This window comes from Theobroma cacao, chromosome 6 (assembly GCF_053813885.1).
Source record: "Theobroma cacao isolate CCN51 chromosome 6, ASM5381388v1, whole genome shotgun sequence".
Taxonomy (NCBI): Eukaryota; Viridiplantae; Streptophyta; class Magnoliopsida; order Malvales; family Malvaceae; genus Theobroma; species Theobroma cacao.
In genome coordinates this window covers 10,560,643-10,577,547 of record NC_142644.1, presented here as the reverse complement: position 1 = coordinate 10,577,547, position 16,905 = coordinate 10,560,643, and the positions used below count along the sequence as shown (strand labels likewise).

The 16,905-nt window shown below is 34.8% G+C and overlaps 1 protein-coding gene across 2 annotated transcripts; it reads left to right on the top strand.

Annotated features, from left to right (window-relative positions):
* Nucleotides 1-965: 965 nt before the first annotated feature.
* LOC18595677 (NAD(P)-binding Rossmann-fold superfamily protein) lies at nucleotides 966-8,682 on the top strand. 2 transcript variants are annotated; one of them, XM_007023744.3, is made up of 4 exons: nucleotides 966-1,151; nucleotides 1,309-1,479; nucleotides 6,045-6,876; nucleotides 8,405-8,682. In XM_007023744.3, exons 2-4 carry the CDS (start codon nucleotides 1,458-1,460, stop codon nucleotides 8,568-8,570), a joined length of 1,020 nt encoding a protein of 339 aa, XP_007023806.3. In that variant the 5' UTR covers nucleotides 966-1,151; nucleotides 1,309-1,457; the 3' UTR covers nucleotides 8,571-8,682. The 2 variants fall into 2 exon arrangements, with proteins under 2 accessions (XP_007023806.3, XP_017979172.2); XM_018123683.2 differs by having other exon boundaries at nucleotides 967-1,151; nucleotides 5,976-6,876.
* Nucleotides 8,683-16,905: the final 8,223 nt, after the last annotated feature.

Below are 16,905 nucleotides of genomic sequence, written 5' to 3'. Positions count from 1 at the left end.
AATTAATAAAAAAATGATACATTGATGAAATTTTAAGTAACAATGTAACATTACAACTTATATTTGAGAACTATATAATAATTTATTAATTTTTAAAGATTAAAATTATAGAAAATAAAATTTACGTAACATAGAAAAGAAAAACATGACAAGTAGAAGGTAGGTACTACATATTATATAACAAAAAAGAAAGAAAAAAATATATAGTTAACAATTTGTAGAAATTTGAGAAAAAAAATTATAAAAACTTATAACATATGAACAAATAGAATAGAAATGAAATAAATAAATAAGTATAAATAAAAATAATAATATAGATTGAAAAAAAAATTAAAATTGAGTGAGATATGTGAAATCATTTTATTATATTTTATTTATATTAATTATTAAATAAAAAATTATTTTGAAGAGGTCATTAATAGAATATATAAAAAAAATTTAAAAATTTTTATATGTTATGAAAATATTTTTAAAAGTTGTCCCCCCACCACATAAGGAGGCTTCGCCCCTGCCTCCAAATAATTTAGTACTAATGGTTCATTAAATAATATAATATAAAAGATAACATATAAAATTATAACATATATTAAGTTGATATACTATATGATATAAATATATAACTTATATATATTGATATTTAAGTAATTTATATTTAACAAAATAATATATTTATTTAATAACTAATAAACAATAAATTATATAAACAACAAAATAATATTATATATTTTATAGCATTAATTAATAGATAATATATTGTTATTATCTATAAATGTTAAATTATATTATAGTTTATATAATAAAGTTTATTACAAGTATTTTAAAACTAACAGTTCATTAAATAATATAATATAAAAGGGTATATATGTAAAATTCTGATTGTGGTAGGACCCAAACTCAGGGATAGAAGAAAAACACTCCAAACATCTGCCAACAGTTCCGTGATATAAATATAGAAACTATATCCTTTGTAATATGAAGCACAAATCAAACACTAAATTGCTCATCTTTTTCCCAAAGCCTTCCCCAAATTTTCAATTTTCCCCGCCCTAGGCTCTGCCCCCACCCTTTGCCGTCCCTTGCTGACGGTTGGTGACCTCGGCAAAGCGCACTGATCCTCTGCTCCTCTGCTTCTTTTAGAAAATACCGTAAAGGTCAGTGACTCAATGAACACAGCACATTTTTCTTATGTTTATATTCGTGCTCTTGTTCTTTGTTTTAGTTTAGATCTGTTCTATGTAAATTAGAATTAGACCTAAAATGATTTTAAGGTTTTGGAAGTTGTTAAGTTGTTGAGTTTATCCTTTGAAGGTGATTTTGATGAACTAAACTATTCAAAAATCGATTTCAAAAGTCCATCTGGGATTGAGTATCTCTCGGACAGTTTAGAGTTTTTCTTCTTTCTGCTCATACATAGTCATTGCCTCGGAGAAAAGTCCCATTGTTCTTTGCATCTTCTGATGATTTCCAGTAACTATCTTGGTAAGCTCTCTTCTTCCCCTGTTTGCAATTGTTACATTTAGCCATGCTTTTATTTCATTCTAATAATAGAGGCATGATTATTGCCAACAAGAAAAGATAAAGAAAAAGCGCTTTCTAGCTGCGGCTAGGAAGACACAAATCGGGTTTATTTGGTCGCGGCAAGTTTTTTTTTTTTTTTTTTCATTTCTTCCCGCATTTGATTTGTTAAATTGGTTAGGAAATTTTTGTCGGCTATTTTCGTCTTTCCCGACGAACTTACATTAAAATAATTGAAAATATAGTAGCTTTTTTTATGGAATTTTGTACCTTTTTCCATCAGAATTTTGAGAAAAATGAATGACAGTCGACGAATTTACATTAAAATAATTGAAAATATGGTACCTCTTTTCAATGGAATTTTGTAACTTTTTCATCAGAATTTTGAGAAAAAAGAATGACAGTGTTAATTATTAAGTGAAAAAAAAGAAGTTGAAATTAAAGTATGATTCTAATTGTAGCAATCCAAGTCCAAGCACCAATGGTCCAGCAACTTTTCAAACTTAAACCACGTGATCTTTAACTTTTTAAACATAAACCACGTGATTTTTAAAAACTTAAATTCAAGTTATTTGTAGTGATGAATTTGGATCATTATATAGATCTTAACGATTACATTCACATCTAATATAGATGTGGTATTATAATTTCACTCACTCAAATCTTTAATGTTCTCATCAAGACTACATATCACAATAAAAGCTCATTTCACAAGATCAAAATCTCACCACACAGTGCCACCTACTCAAATTTTTGTTGTCTTATCAAAATCTCATTGACGTAATGTGAAAGTCCATATCGAATTAACGCATGCTTTAAGATTATTTGTAACAATCCAAGTCCAATCATCACTGATTTAACAACTTTTCAAATCTAAACCACATGACCTTCAAAAACTTAAACTTAAGTTACTAATAGTGATGAATTTTGATCGTTATATATATATTAGTAATTACATTTACATCTGATATGAGATGTAGTATCACAATAATAAGTATGATTATAATTTACATAAAATTATATTCGAATTGATTAAGATCAACACCATTATATATTTTAAGTTGTTGTTCATCAAAATATGAATTTTCTTTGATCGTATTATGTTGCAAAGCAAATAATATTGAAAATTTAATTAAGAATTTTTGTATTGAAAAGGAAAGAATTTGAATTTGATTTTTGAATACCTACCGTTGAGCTATTTATTCCTTTTTTTTTTTTCAAGTAAAATGAATAATAACTTTTAGCAATCAACCTAATTGTCTTTGTAGTATATGTGAGTATTTAAATTGAAATCGATTGATAAAAAGTAACAAATTTGACTTAAATATAAATGCATGCTAACCTTAATGTAATTTTGGGTTTTAAAATAAAATCACTAAAACAAAATTTTGAAATCGAGTGATAAATGTTGTAATAATAAAATTCCATTCTTACAAAACCTAGAATAAAGAATTAGGATTACATTAAGGTTAATTTTGATACTTTAAAAGTTATAAGTTATAACATCATGTAAGTGTGAGAAAAATTTATACAATTAAAAGAATATATAAAATAAGTTTAACTTGAGAAGACTAGTTTTTAATTAATCATCTCTCTCATTATATAAAAGAGAAAGTAAGATACAATAGAATTTAAAATTTATTTAATTGATCTCAATTTGTGCAAATATATAATAATTATATTTTTACTTGGACAATTTCATAAAGTTTTTTCCTTCTTCCACTCACTCCTCTCCCATTGTTTTTTAAATTTCTTATTCTTCTTTTGGTGAATAATTGAACCACTACATATTATGTGCGAAATCAAAGATTATAATCTTGAAAAGTAGGTGGCAAATAAAGAAAATAATAAACTCTTAAATTAAATATCCACATTAAAAGAAGAAACTATTAAATATACAAAAAAAATGGTGAATTCAATAAAAAAATGTTTGACTCCCCATTCTGTAGTTAAACAGTGAACTACCAAGAATGAAAACAAATGGCAAGTCACAAACCAAACTACGAAGATATCAAAAGCATAACAATGAAGAAAACATACACAGCAACACTAATTAAATATTGGACTACGATTGGACTAATTGGCATACATGTAACTATTATAGATAGAGAAATAATAATAATAATAATAAAAATAACAACAATGAAAAGAAAAAAAAAACAAAAAGAGAAGAAAAAGAATAAAAATGAGTAGGAAATGGAAGAAGATTTCGAAACGATGAGGTAAAAAAAAAAGGAAAAAACCATGTAAATATTATCGAAATTCAAAACTAATTTTAGCAAAAAGAAGACAATCAACATAACAAAATCAAAACACCCCCAACATCTTACAACACACCAAAAATACTAAAAAAAGGTTCCCTACCATATGAAAGCCATAAGTATCGAAATGCCTTCGTTAGTATCGTCAAAGGAAAGAAATTCTAAGACCCCCAAAGCTCACGAGTGAAAAAAAAATATATCACACAGTCATCCTCCCACGTGTCAATCCACTAAAGCTCCACTCGATGGCTCCACTCGATGCAAAATTAAAACTCCACGTGGCACAAAGATAAGGTCTTAAAAGACTCCCTTATATATATTAGAATATGACCCGTGTATTGCACATGGGTCTCTTTGCCCCTCTCTGTGCTTGGACATTTTTTTTTCTTTTTCTTCTAAAATGGAGGAAGTAAAATAATCAGAGAAGCTGCGGATATCCTTTTATCTCTTTTCTTTTTCAAAATTGAGTTTTTGTTGTTGTTGCTGTGTTTTACAAAAATTTTACCTTCTGTTCGGAAAGAAAGAGACTGACTCCAGTTCTATTTGTTTTTACTCTCATTTTTTTCTGTGTTAGAAAATACTCAAAAGAAAGAACAAAAGTCTAACCCTTTTGTGGGTACTTGTTGTAAATTCATCTTCTTCTTCTTCTTCTGTTTTCTCTTCAGATCTGTTACCAACTCTTTTTTGCTTTGTTTCAGAATCTACTATTCTACTCTGGTAGAATTGTTAAGGAACATTTTTAATTTTTTAATTTTACTCTCACACCGGGCAATTTAAGAATTCTTTTTTTTTGAAAACTTGTTAGAGCTCTAAAACCTCTTCGCACCTGTTAGAGCTTTAAAATCCCCTACTTAAAACCTTACACGTGGCAAAATGAGAAAGCTCGTTTGAGGCTTCTTTCTAATAATGTCATAGATAAAACGGTGTCGTTTGAGGCTTCTAATATAGACTTTATTTAAATGGTGTCGTTCTGTATATATTTTTTTTTTTAATTTTTAGTTGTACGGTGTCGTGCTGGACAATATTTGTTTGTCCTTAATTTTTGGTAAAACGGTGTCATGTTAGGCTATTTTTTGTATTTTTTTTATTAACGTGGAGAAGGACGAAAAAAGTGGTTAAGATTTTTTCAGGTTGTGTAGCGTATCGTTTTTTACTTCTGAATTAGTTTTTAGTTTCACTTTTTTTTTTTATCTTTTTTCTTTAACTTTTTAATTTATATTTAGTTATTAAAATTAATTATTTTGATTAAATGACCAAGCAATCCATAAATTAATTATTTCTTGTACATTCGTGAAATTGAATAATAAGAGTGTTTGATTAGAGCGGAACATGAAATTTGGGTACGTTGCATGATATTCTGGCTTCTTTTGAGGGCGCTGTTTTACTGAAAATATCCTGATATATGAATAAATAAAAAGCCATATAAGTAAAACCAATTCGTTTAGTAAAACTTATCCGCTTCAATAATTTTCGGAATTAGCTTGAGAGTTTGAAACCCATAGGGATTAAGGAAGTTGTTGCTTAAAATAAAATGATGCTTGTATTGTTGGATGGGAAAAGAAAAGAAAAGAAAATCAACTTGAGAAAGGGTTTCTCTTTCACCTATATTCATCCTAACTCTCCCCACATTTTTCTGGATTCTTATTATTTTGTTTTTATTTTATTTTATTCTATCAAGGATTCGAAGAAGTCAAAGCAAAATGCAAAGTTCATTTAATTGACTTCAAGATTATTATAAACCCATTAACAATATTGGAGGAGGAGGGATTAAGGAAGATGTTGCTTCAATACTTGATTGCTTGTATTATTCGTTGAGTGAAAAAAAAATCCAAAATCAACTTGAGAAAGAGGAATAAATCTGATTAGGAATTTTATTTTATTGTATGATTTGTCAAATCTTTACCTTAGACATAAGTTTATACTTTTTAGCTCAGTAAATATTAACTGTTAAATACACCAATTTAAATTTGAAATAGTTGATCTTTTTAAAAAAAAAAAAAAACAGAATGGATTATATAGCATTATCCAAAAAAATTAAATTAAAAAAAATCAAAATGAAGATACATAATCCAGTCCTGTCCGTTTCAACCTCTCAACCTACGCGAATTATCTGCAAAAATTACTACCAAATCCAAAAATGGTTAGAGTTATCTTGATTTGGATAATTCCAATCCAATTTGATCTTTCGCTTTTAAAAAGCTATAAGTAAGGAGATCGATTGAAGCACCACTCAGTCTTCTTTACGAGAAAACACAAAAATGGTTGCAGCAAACGCAAAGGAAGCAGTGTGCGTGACCGGAGCCAACGGTTTCATAGGTTCATGGCTGGTCCGCACCCTCCTTGAAGACGGCTACACCAGGATCCACGCATCGATTTATCCAGGGTCAGACGCCTCACATCTGTTCTCTCTTCCTGGCGCCACTTCCCCAAACGTGCGGCTGGAGGTCTACGAGGCAGACATCTTGGACTACACCTCCGTCCTCAAGGCAGTGGAGGGATGCCAGGGTGTGTTCCACGTTGCCTCTCCCTGCAGTCTGGAGGATCCCAAAGACCCACACAGGGAGCTGGTGATGCCAGCCGTGCAGGGCACACTGAACGTCCTGGAGGCTGCCAGAACGGCCAAGGTCAGGCGCGTGGTGCTGACTTCCTCTATATCAGCAATTGTGCCTAACCCCAATTGGGATCCTGAAACGAAAGGATCCTTTGATGAGTCATCCTGGACAGACGTGGAATACTGCAAGAGTAGACAGAAATGGTATCCGGTGTCAAAGACGCTGGCTGAGAAAGCGGCATGGGAATATGCTGAAAAGCATGGAATGGATGTAGTGGCGATCAATCCAGCCACATGTCTTGGCCCTCTCCTGCAACCAAGCTTGAATGCCAGCAGTGCAGTGCTACAACAGTTGTTGCAGGGCTCCCAAGATACCCAGGAGCATCACTGGTTGGGAGCAGTGCATGTTAGAGATGTGGCCAAGGCACAAATATTGCTGTTCAATGCTCCCGCTGCTTCTGGTAGATATCTTTGCACTAACGGCATCTATCAGTTTGCTCATTTTGCTCAAACTGTCTCCCATCTCTTCCCTCACTATCCTGTCCACAGGTTTTGCTCCCTCTCTCTTTCTCTTGCTCTCTCATACATAAATATATAATGCAGGGTTTGGTAGCTGCCATTTCCTTTTATTAGGAAAATATTACAGTGAAAAGCATTATGGCAGGGCAATGATCATGTGTGATAGTTAAAATCACAAATCTAGGATCAGTGCCGTTATTTAACTTACTGTGCACTATCTGTTTTTTCTCTGTGTCATGATAAAAAATCATAATTTGTTCTTGATTCAATCTACATGGACGCGGTGAAACTGTTGGCGACTGCTCTTTTGGAGAGAAAATATATGTTAAAACGTTTGTTGTTTTACCTCATAATTTATAGCGACTGACATCATGTTGTTTTGGTGATAATTCTGCTTGCTCTCTGCCGTTAATATATGTAATTATAGGATAAAGATACTGAGAATTGTTGGTTGGCAGCAGCAGGAAGAAATTGACTTGGTAACTGTCAATAACAAATTTACACTTCCTGTGGTGTAAAGTTGGACTTGAAGTTAACTTATTACTTCCATTAAAACTCTTTAATGGTCTCGAAGTTAACTTGGTTCTTGATGGCAATGGCAGAAGATTCTTTATATAAATTTTATCATTTCTATCATTGTGTGCAATTTGCATCTTTATCTGATGCTTTATGCTTGGTCCAATCAAGCTTTATGATTTCATATGCTCTGCTATCTATGTCCAATTTAAGCTTCACATGCATACATGATGTAAGGTTTTACATAATCGGTCCATACGCACCACTTCACATTCTCTTTCAAAATTCACTTTTGTGGTAATTTAGAATAAACGGTATTTAGATTTAAGCTTTTGTAAGTCATTTACTTGTTTTCACTTAAAATACAGGTTGAGGTTGTCTCACTATCTTTAGCCTTTAGGCAGCATCCACGTGGCTCTCACAGGCAGATAATCATATTCCCAATTTATACTTGTTCAGGAAACTTCTTTGATCTAGTGACCTAAAGTTTGAAGAATAAGGCATCAATGTTGCTAAGGGTTTCATCTTCGACTTATTAGCATGTCACTTTTGTTAGTTTTACTGCTTGTGATCAATGGAAAATGCGTCATATCCCTAAAGTTTTAACATGCTCTATATGTACCTAGTCGGTGATTACTTTCCACCATTAATCATCTAAATTCTAGTTCCTGCATTTTAAAAATAAATTAGTTTAGATTACATATCATCTCTTGTTTTATGATAAAGCTATTAGTTTAAGGGAAATGATTTCATAAACCTCATTGTTGTAAGATCAAGTTGTTTCAGTTGGAGAGGCATCCAGCAAGGGAACATGAGAACCTTGATTTTCTGCTTTTCACAAAGCATAAATGATAAACCCTTGAAATGAAATTGAAAATAGAAGACTCATCATTGGTATCATCAGTTCATTTCAAGATTAAGAAATCTTATTTAGGACTGTTGTCCTTTTCGGTTCTTGCCAGGTTGTCTTGTGTTTTATAAATAATATGTATTCTTTATCTGTTGTATTGTGGTGCAAATTTAACCTAGTTAACATATTCAGGTTTACTGGGGAAACACAACCAGGCTTAGTTTCATGCAAAGATGCAGCCAAGAGATTAATGAAGCTGGGTCTAGACTTCACCCCAGTTGAAGAAGCTGTCCGTGAGGCTGTGGAGAGTATGCAAGCCAAAGGTTTCCTGAAGCCGCCGCAGATGTTAGAGTCTTAGAAATTAAGTGTGTTCTGTTATTTCTTATAGTTAAAAGTTTTTCAATAATTGGTTGTGTTTATTGAACGGTCAGTAAGCATGGATGCAATAAGAAGACTTGTGCCTTAAGGTCGTGTACTTTGATTTCTCTCATATTATCCTTCTGTCAATCACCTGAAGGAAATCCTATATTGTTCGGATTCTAGGGTGGAAGAGTCCTACTCTGAATTGCTTTAACTCCCAAAATTCAAATCAAAGTAAAACTCTTATTTACCTCGGCATCACAACTCCATTAGCATCCAGACTGCTATTCAAAAATTTCGGGGAATTCTACTCTTTTAGCCAATTTGTCCGCTTCACAATTATCTTCTCCCAATGTATGCGTGACTCTCCACCTTGGAATGACGTTTTGAAACTTTCTTTCTGTATCGAACACTGTCTAAATCTTCATGGAGGCTTATGAGAATTATTAATCTATGTAACAGCATGGTTGGAATCGCACAACTCACTTGCTCTCAAAAATTTTATTAGGAATAAACCCTCATGATCACGCAGCACTCCTCCGATTCGTGCCGCCGCTGGTTAAGCCCCATCCGCACCAACATACTTGTGGAGCCTGCCATTAGCTTCCTTCCTCTCTACAATTGGTTTCTGCACCGTGGACAATGTGCAATTGTCTAAACATATCTTCAATTGGCTCAGACAACTCAGGCCATTTTGCTTTACTCCATAATGTTGTATGTATCTTAATTAAATCATACAATTGCATAGCATCTCACACCTTACCCTTGAAAATAATCTCATTTCAAAACAACCATAAAAATAATCTCATTTCAAAACAACCATATAGACCAAGAAATTGCATAAAACGCTAACATCCAGATTTTATGATTATCTCCACTTGCACACATTGATGTCACGACCCGGAACCTCCCTCAGGTCTATGACAACCGCCGCGACGTCCCGATTGACACTCATTACCCGGAATGCCAACCGGAACCCCGCAAGGCTTACATATCAGTTTCTTTCCTTTCCTGTGAGTAATCGTCGTTAAACATTCCATTTAAAATAATTACCGGTCATTTCCGGCTCAAATAAATCCAAAGATAATTTAAAAAAAAAAAGATTTATAGACAAATATCACTATTCAAAATATTGATTAAAATATAGCATTTTTATATAAAACAATATTTATAGAAACACGTGTAAGAAATTGTAAAACCTGACCCTATAAACACATGTCATGACATACATGCACTGAGTAGCATGTTATTACGCTAGAAAAGCACCTAAGAATAGACGAAACCCGATATTGTACCTAACGGTATACTTAAATTGATTTAACCTCGAACTAGTTCAAATAGGAATTGTAGGATAAAATTTAATATTTTATAGTCCAGGAATGACTAAAAATGATTGTTCGGAGTTCGAGGGTTCATTTGGGGTAAAATTGAAAATTTTGATATTCAAGGGCAAAATCGTCATTTTGCCACCTAAGATAATAATTTGATCATGGAGTGAAATTTTTGATCAAGATTAACTATTTGGAGTCTAATTTAATGATAGGAAGTGAAAAAGTTTAATTCTGGTGATTTCTGGAGTGTAGGGGTAAAATCGTAATTTTACCACCCACGGACAAAATTTGAGATTTTGAGAGAATTTAGATCAAATTTGATAAATTGGAGAATGGTATGAGTATAAGGGATGAAAAATATGTCTATAGGCAATTTTTCAGTTTTTTGGGCAAAAATGTAATTTTTCACTTTTACGGGGGCAAAAGTGTAAATTTCAAAAATTACTCCACCGAGACTTTGGATAAGTCTGAAAATTTTATCTAAGCTATGGATATGTGAGACAAGTGTATGGTAAAAATTTGGAAACAAATGGATGAAATTTTAAAAATGGGCCAATGGGAAAGTGACACGTGGTATTTTTTTAATAAAATAATATTATTTTAATAAAAGGTCAGCCCATTTAAACCCCATTTTAAGTGCTAGCCGGCCATAAGGAAGAACAAGAGAGGAAATAGAGAGGAAAGGAAAAAAAAAGAAAAACCAAAGAGAAACAAGAAAATTCAAAGGGAAATTCGCGGTTTTCAACCGTTTACGCGTCTAACGGTAAGATTTTTCGATTTTAGCTTGATTTCTACCTTTCCTATGCCTTTATTTCCATTTAGCATGCTTGAGGAGAGAGATCAAAAAGTGATATCAAGGGCTGGACGAAATTCTAGGGGAGAGAAATTGAAATTTTTAAGTTTTGATTTTTAGTTAAATTGATAGTTGTAGTTAGTTAAATGTGTTTAGAAATTAAATTGGGTAAGAAATCATTAAATTTTCACAATACCCACTCTTGGCTGGATGCTCAATGCTGTACAATGATGATGAATTGATTTTATTCTAAGAAAAATGAAGAGAAAATGATGAAAAACGATTAAACGTGATAGAAAAACAAAGTAAAAAATTAACCGAGTTAATGTCACATTTTTTGCCGAATTTTCCAAGGAAGGGAGTGAGCTGATTTTGTTTTTTTTAGAAGGTTATTGGCTGATATTTAATGGTTAGAAATGTTGGAGAGAGAATGGGATGATTTAGAGCTAAAATGGAGCGCGTTAGCAATTTATCGGGCAAAGTGCCAAAAATAGGTTAATACCGCGTTTAAGCCGTTTTAGGCTATTGCATTTCATACCATGCATTAGTATAGGATTTAAGTTAATTATATAGTGATTTAGCATCAATGTGATGAATTGTGTAAATTTTTGTAATGTGCCTAGGAGGAGAGCCTTCCGAAAAAGGCAAAGAAGTCGTACCCGACGAGTAGTGATCGGGGCGCTTAGAAAGCTTTTAGTTTGTACAAACGGTGAGTAAACTTATTATTATTATTGTAAATTATCTAGAGTTTATTTTTAAATGCCCTTTATGTATTTTATGAAATGAGAACGAGATTAAAACGAGATTTTTGATGTTTTAGGAATAAATGTGACAAATAAAAATATATTGTATTGATTATGAAATTGAGTAATTGGAGGCTGCAAATTGACTTGAAAAATATATATTTTCCTAGGAATGGCTTATGAGAAATGAGTATATGTGGCTATATTTTGTGAGTGCATTGAGAAATTTATGTAAGTTGTTTTTACTATGCAAGCTGGATAAATAAATAAAAGCCACGTTATACTGTCGAAATTTTATTAAAATTGGTGGGTTAGTCACTGCAGTGACGAGTTTTCGTGGACTGCCTATTAAAGGGGCACGGTAAACCCAGTTATATAGTTACTCCGGTTGTAGAGGCGATGAGGGTAACTCCCGGGGTAGTATTAGAGCTCACTTCACGTCGAACCCCCACGTGAATGTGTAACTCGACCAACGCCAAGGAACGGCTGGTTTTAAAAATAAAAATGTGTTTCACGTGTGAATATTTTAACACCCTTGACGGACTCGGTTAGATGCCTCGGCCAAGGTATCCCCGAGGATTAGTTTTGGCTTGAGCCTTGTTTTAATAAAAGACATAAGCCTTAACAACTGTTTTGGTAAATTACAAATATTTTATGGTTTAAGAAATAAATTGGAAACATTATGAAATTGGTTGAAATTTGTTGTTTAAACTTGCCTCCCTTTTACTCGCCTTTAGATATTTATGATAATGTATGTTTACTCATTGGGATTTTATAATCTCACCACCCTCCTTTCCATCCATTTCAGGTTCAGTATAGACTGTAAATAGCTGATCTCATCGAGGACTACCATGGGATCTGCATTTTCCAAACTGTAGGTTCACAGTCCTCTTTACTTTTGTTTATTCGGGGGCCCTCTTGTTATTGTAAATTAAATTAAATATTTTGGCTTATTGTATTTCAGTATGTATAAATTTATTTAGCTTTTACGCTATAAAAATTATTCACGTATAACTCTATAAATATTGTTTTATAAGAAAATAGAATATTTCCCTTAATATTTCTTTTATTTTCTTATTATATTCAAATAACCGTAATTTCATTTTAAATGAAGATTTTAGACTTTTAAACTCATTTTGAATATGAATTATGTATTTTGTACTTGTATATTACGTTTTAGCCAGTTTTGAAATTTTTAAGAAAAAAAATGACCAAAATACCCCTGTGTGGCGAAAATTTTATTTTGATTATTTTTTATCTAAAATAGTGTATATTCTCTAAAAACTCGATATTTAACAACGATTGCTCATAGGAAAGAAAAAAAAACTGATATGTAAGCCTTGCGGGGTTTCGATTGGCATTCCGGATAATGAGTGTCAATCGGGACGTCGCGGCGATTGTCATGGGCCTGAGGGAGGTTCCGGGTCGTGACAATTCTATTGGTATCAGAGCTTTTGGTTTTAAAGATAAGAGTTTTTAGTTTTAAAGTGGTTTTAAAAAATTACAATATCAGTGTAGCCCCGGATTAAGTTAAGTTAGGTTGAATAGAATGCATGCATTTTCATATAGAGCCTAAGGTTCCCTAAGCTTGCTCATTTTCTCTTATAGATTATTATGCCTCCTCGACGCAGACTCCCACCTCTCACTAGATCGGTTGGGAGGGAAAAAGGTCGTTCCCAACGTCGTCAGCTAGATGCAGTAGGGGAAGAATCCGTTGCGTCTACCATTCGGGCAGCACTTGTTGCTGAGCAGGCTGATAGTCCTCCACATCCTCCACCTCCTCCGCCACCTACGGGTATTCTCACCATGCCTACTGAGGCAGCACAAGCATTGGCAGCTTTCTTTACCGCAATGGCTGGTGGAGCTCCTACTGGTCAAGTTCCACCTATAGTACCACCAGTTACTCCTTTAGTTCCACCACCGGTACAAGATGTATCCATTTCCAAGAAGCTAAAGGAGGCTAGACAGCTCGGTTGTGTGTCTTTCACGGGTGAGTTGGATGCCACTATGGCAAAGGACTGGATTAATCAGGTTTCAGAGACTCTCTCTGATATGAGATTAGACGACGACATGAAACTGATGGTGGCTACGAGATTATTAGAGAATAGGGCTCGTACTTGGTGGAATTCAGTGAAGTCTCGTTCCACTACTTTTCAGACGTGGTCCGATTTTCTCAAGGAATTCGATGGTCAGTATTTCACTTATTTTCATCAAAAAGAAAAGAAGAGAGAATTTTTGAGTTTGAAACAGGAGAATCTAACTGTAGAGGAGTATGAGACTCGTTTTAACGAGTTAATGTTATATGTGCCGGATCTGGTGAAATCTAAGCAGGATCAGGCCAGTTATTTCGAGGAAGGGTTTCGTAATGAGATTAGAGAGCGGATGACAGTGACTGGTAGGGAGCCGCATAAGGAGGTGGTACAGATGGCTTTACGAGCTGAGAAGCTCGCGACTGAGAATAGGAGGATTCAGACTGAGTTTGCAAAAAGGAGGAATCCTGGTATGTCTTTTAGTCAGCCAGTAAAAAGAGGCAAAGACTCAGCGATTTCAGGGAGTACTACTTCTGTTTCCGTGACATCTCCTCGACCTCCATTTCCACCATCACAACAGAGACCTTCGAGGTTTAGCAGATCTGCTATGACTAGTTTTGGGAAGAGTTTCGGAGGTTCTGACCGATGCAAAAATTGTGAGAATTATCATAGTGGGCTATGTAGAGGGCCAACAAGATGTTTCCAATGTGGACAGACGAGTCATATTAGGAGTAATTGCCCACGATTAGGACGAGCCACGGTAGTTGCATCATCTTCACCAGCTCACACTGATATGCAGATGAGAGATTCTTCTGGGTTGCCACCGAGACAAGGAGTGGTCATACGGTCCGGTGTGGAAAGTAATACCCCGGCACATGCACCTTCGAGACCACAGACTCGTACCTCGACAAGAGTTTTCACTGTGACGGAAGATGAGGCACGGGTCCGACCTGGAGCAGTGACAGGTACTATGTCTTTATTTGATAAAGATTCTTATGTTTTGATAGATTCTGGCTCAGGTAGGTCTTATGTGAGCACCACATTTGCATCAATTGCTGATAGAAACCTGTCACCATTAGAGGAAAAAATTGTAATTCACACCCCTTTAGGAGAAAAGCTAGTTAGAAACAATTGTTATAGAGACTGTGGGGTAAGGGTAGGCGAGAAAGAATTTAGGGGCGACTTAATTCCTCTAGAGATCCTAGATTTTGATCTAATATTGGGTATGGACTAGTTAATTGCACATCGGGCGAACGTGGATTGTTTCCGAAAGGAAGTTGTTCTTCGAAATTCGGAGGGAACAGAGATTGTGTTTGTAGGGAAACGTCGAGTATTACCGTCCTGTGTAATCTCGGCCATCAAAGCTTCGAAATTAGTGCAGAAAGGGTATCCGACTTATTTGGCATACGTAATTGATACTTCAAAGGGGGAACCTAAGTTAGAGGATGTCCCGATAGTAAGTGAGTTTCCTGATGTATTTTCTGATGATTTATCGGGACTGCCTCTTAATCGAGAGCTTGAGTTCCCTATTGATTTACTTTCGGGTACCGCACCTATTTCTATCCCTCCATATAGAATGGCTCCGGCAGAGTTGAAGGAGTTGAAAGTACAATTGCAAGAGTTGGTGGACAAGGATTTTATACGCCCTAGTATATCTCCGTGGGGAGCACCAGTTTTATTTGTGAAAAAGAAAGACGGTACACTTCGGTTATGTATCGATTACCGACAGCTTAACAAAATGATCATTAAGAACAAGTATCCGTTACCGAGGATTGATGATCTTTTCGATCAATTACAGGGAGCTACAGTGTTTTCCAAGGTTGATCTAAAGATCTGGGTACTATCAGTTGAGGATTAAGTTGCAGGATGTACCCAAGACTGTTTTCAGGACTCGTTATGGGCATTATGAGTTTCTGGTGATGCCGTTTGGTTTGACTAATGCCCCGACAGTTTTTATGGATCTTATGAACAGGGTGTTCCATCTACACTTGGATAAGTTTGTGATAGTATTCATAGATGACATCCTGGTTTATTCGAAGAATGATGATGAACATGCTGTCCATTTGTGCATTGTGTTGCAAACTTTGCGCGAGAGAGAACTCTATGCCAAGTTCTCTAAATGTGAATTCTGGTTGAAGGAAGTGGTTTTCTTGGGACATGTGGTGTTTGGAGCTGGAATTTATGTCGATCCCAAGAAGATTGAAGCAATCTTACAATGGGAGCAACCGAGAACGGTAACTGAGATTCGTAGTTTCCTTGGCTTAGTTGGTTATTACCGGAGATTTGTTCAGGGATTTTCTTTGATAGCAGCTCCTTTGACTCGTCTAACTCGTAAGGGAGTTAAGTTTGTGTAGGATGATGTTTGTGAGAATCGATTTCAGGAGCTAAAGAACCGGTTAACCTTCGCTCCCGTTTTAACACTTTCTGTTAATGGTAAGGGATTTGTAGTATATAGTGATGCCTCAAAGTTGAGGTTGGGGTGCGTATTGATGCAGGATGAAAAAGTTGTGGTTTATGCTTCTAGACAGCTAAAGAGGCATGAAGCAAATTACCCTACCCATGATTTAGAGTTAGCAGCAGTGGTGTTTGCTTTAAAAATCTAGAGGCATTACTTGTATGGTGAGCATTGTCGGATATTTACGGATCACAAGAGTTTAAAATATTTGCTCACCCCAAAGGAGTTTAATTTGAGGCAAAGGCGATGGTTGGAGTTGATAAAAGATTATGACTTGGTGATAGACTATCATCCGGGAAAGGTGAACGTTGTAGCTGATGCCTTAAGTCGTAAGTCTTCATCGTCTTTAGCAGCACTTCAGAGTTGTTATTTTTCAGCATTAATAGAGATGAAATCTCTTGGGGTCCAGTTGAGAAATGGTGAGGATGGATCCTTATTGGCAAACTTCATTGTGCGACCTTCGTTACTTAATCAGATCAAGGACATTCAGAGGTCTGATGATGAGTTAAGAAAAGAAATTCAAAAACTGACCGATGGGGGAGTTAGTGAGTTCAGATTTGGACAAGATAACGCCTTAATGTTTAAAGATCGAGTTTGTGTTCTTGAGGGAAACCAGTTGAGACAGGCGATCATGGAAGAAGCCCATTCATCTGCCTATGCATTACATCCCGGAAGCACCAAGATGTATAGGACTATCAGGGAGAATTATTGGTGGCCGGGTATGAAGCGAGACGTAGCAGAATTCGTAGCAAAGTGTCTCGTATGTCAGCAAGTTAAGGCGGAGCATCAGAGGCCAACAAGTACACTTCAGTCTTTACCTGTTCTCGAGTGGAAATGGGAGCATGTAACTATGGATTTTGTTTTGGGATTGTCGCGGACACAGAGGGGAAAGGATGCGATCTGGGTGATCGTAGATCTGTTGACTAAGTCCGCTCACTTTTTAGCTATCCATAGTACATACTTTATTGAGAAGATGGCTCA

What these genes read in the sequence shown, in the direction of transcription:
- LOC18595677 (XM_007023744.3), top strand. Translation starts at nt 1,458, where the DNA reads ATGATTTCCAGTAACTATCTTG. An exon ending in GATTTCCAGTAACTATCTTG is followed by an intron (nt 1,480 to 6,044) that starts GTAAGCTCTCTT and finishes AAATGGTTGCAG; the next exon opens with CAAACGCAAAGGAAGCAGTG. An exon ending in CCTCACTATCCTGTCCACAG is followed by an intron (nt 6,877 to 8,404) that starts GTTTTGCTCCCT and finishes TAACATATTCAG; the next exon opens with GTTTACTGGGGAAACACAAC.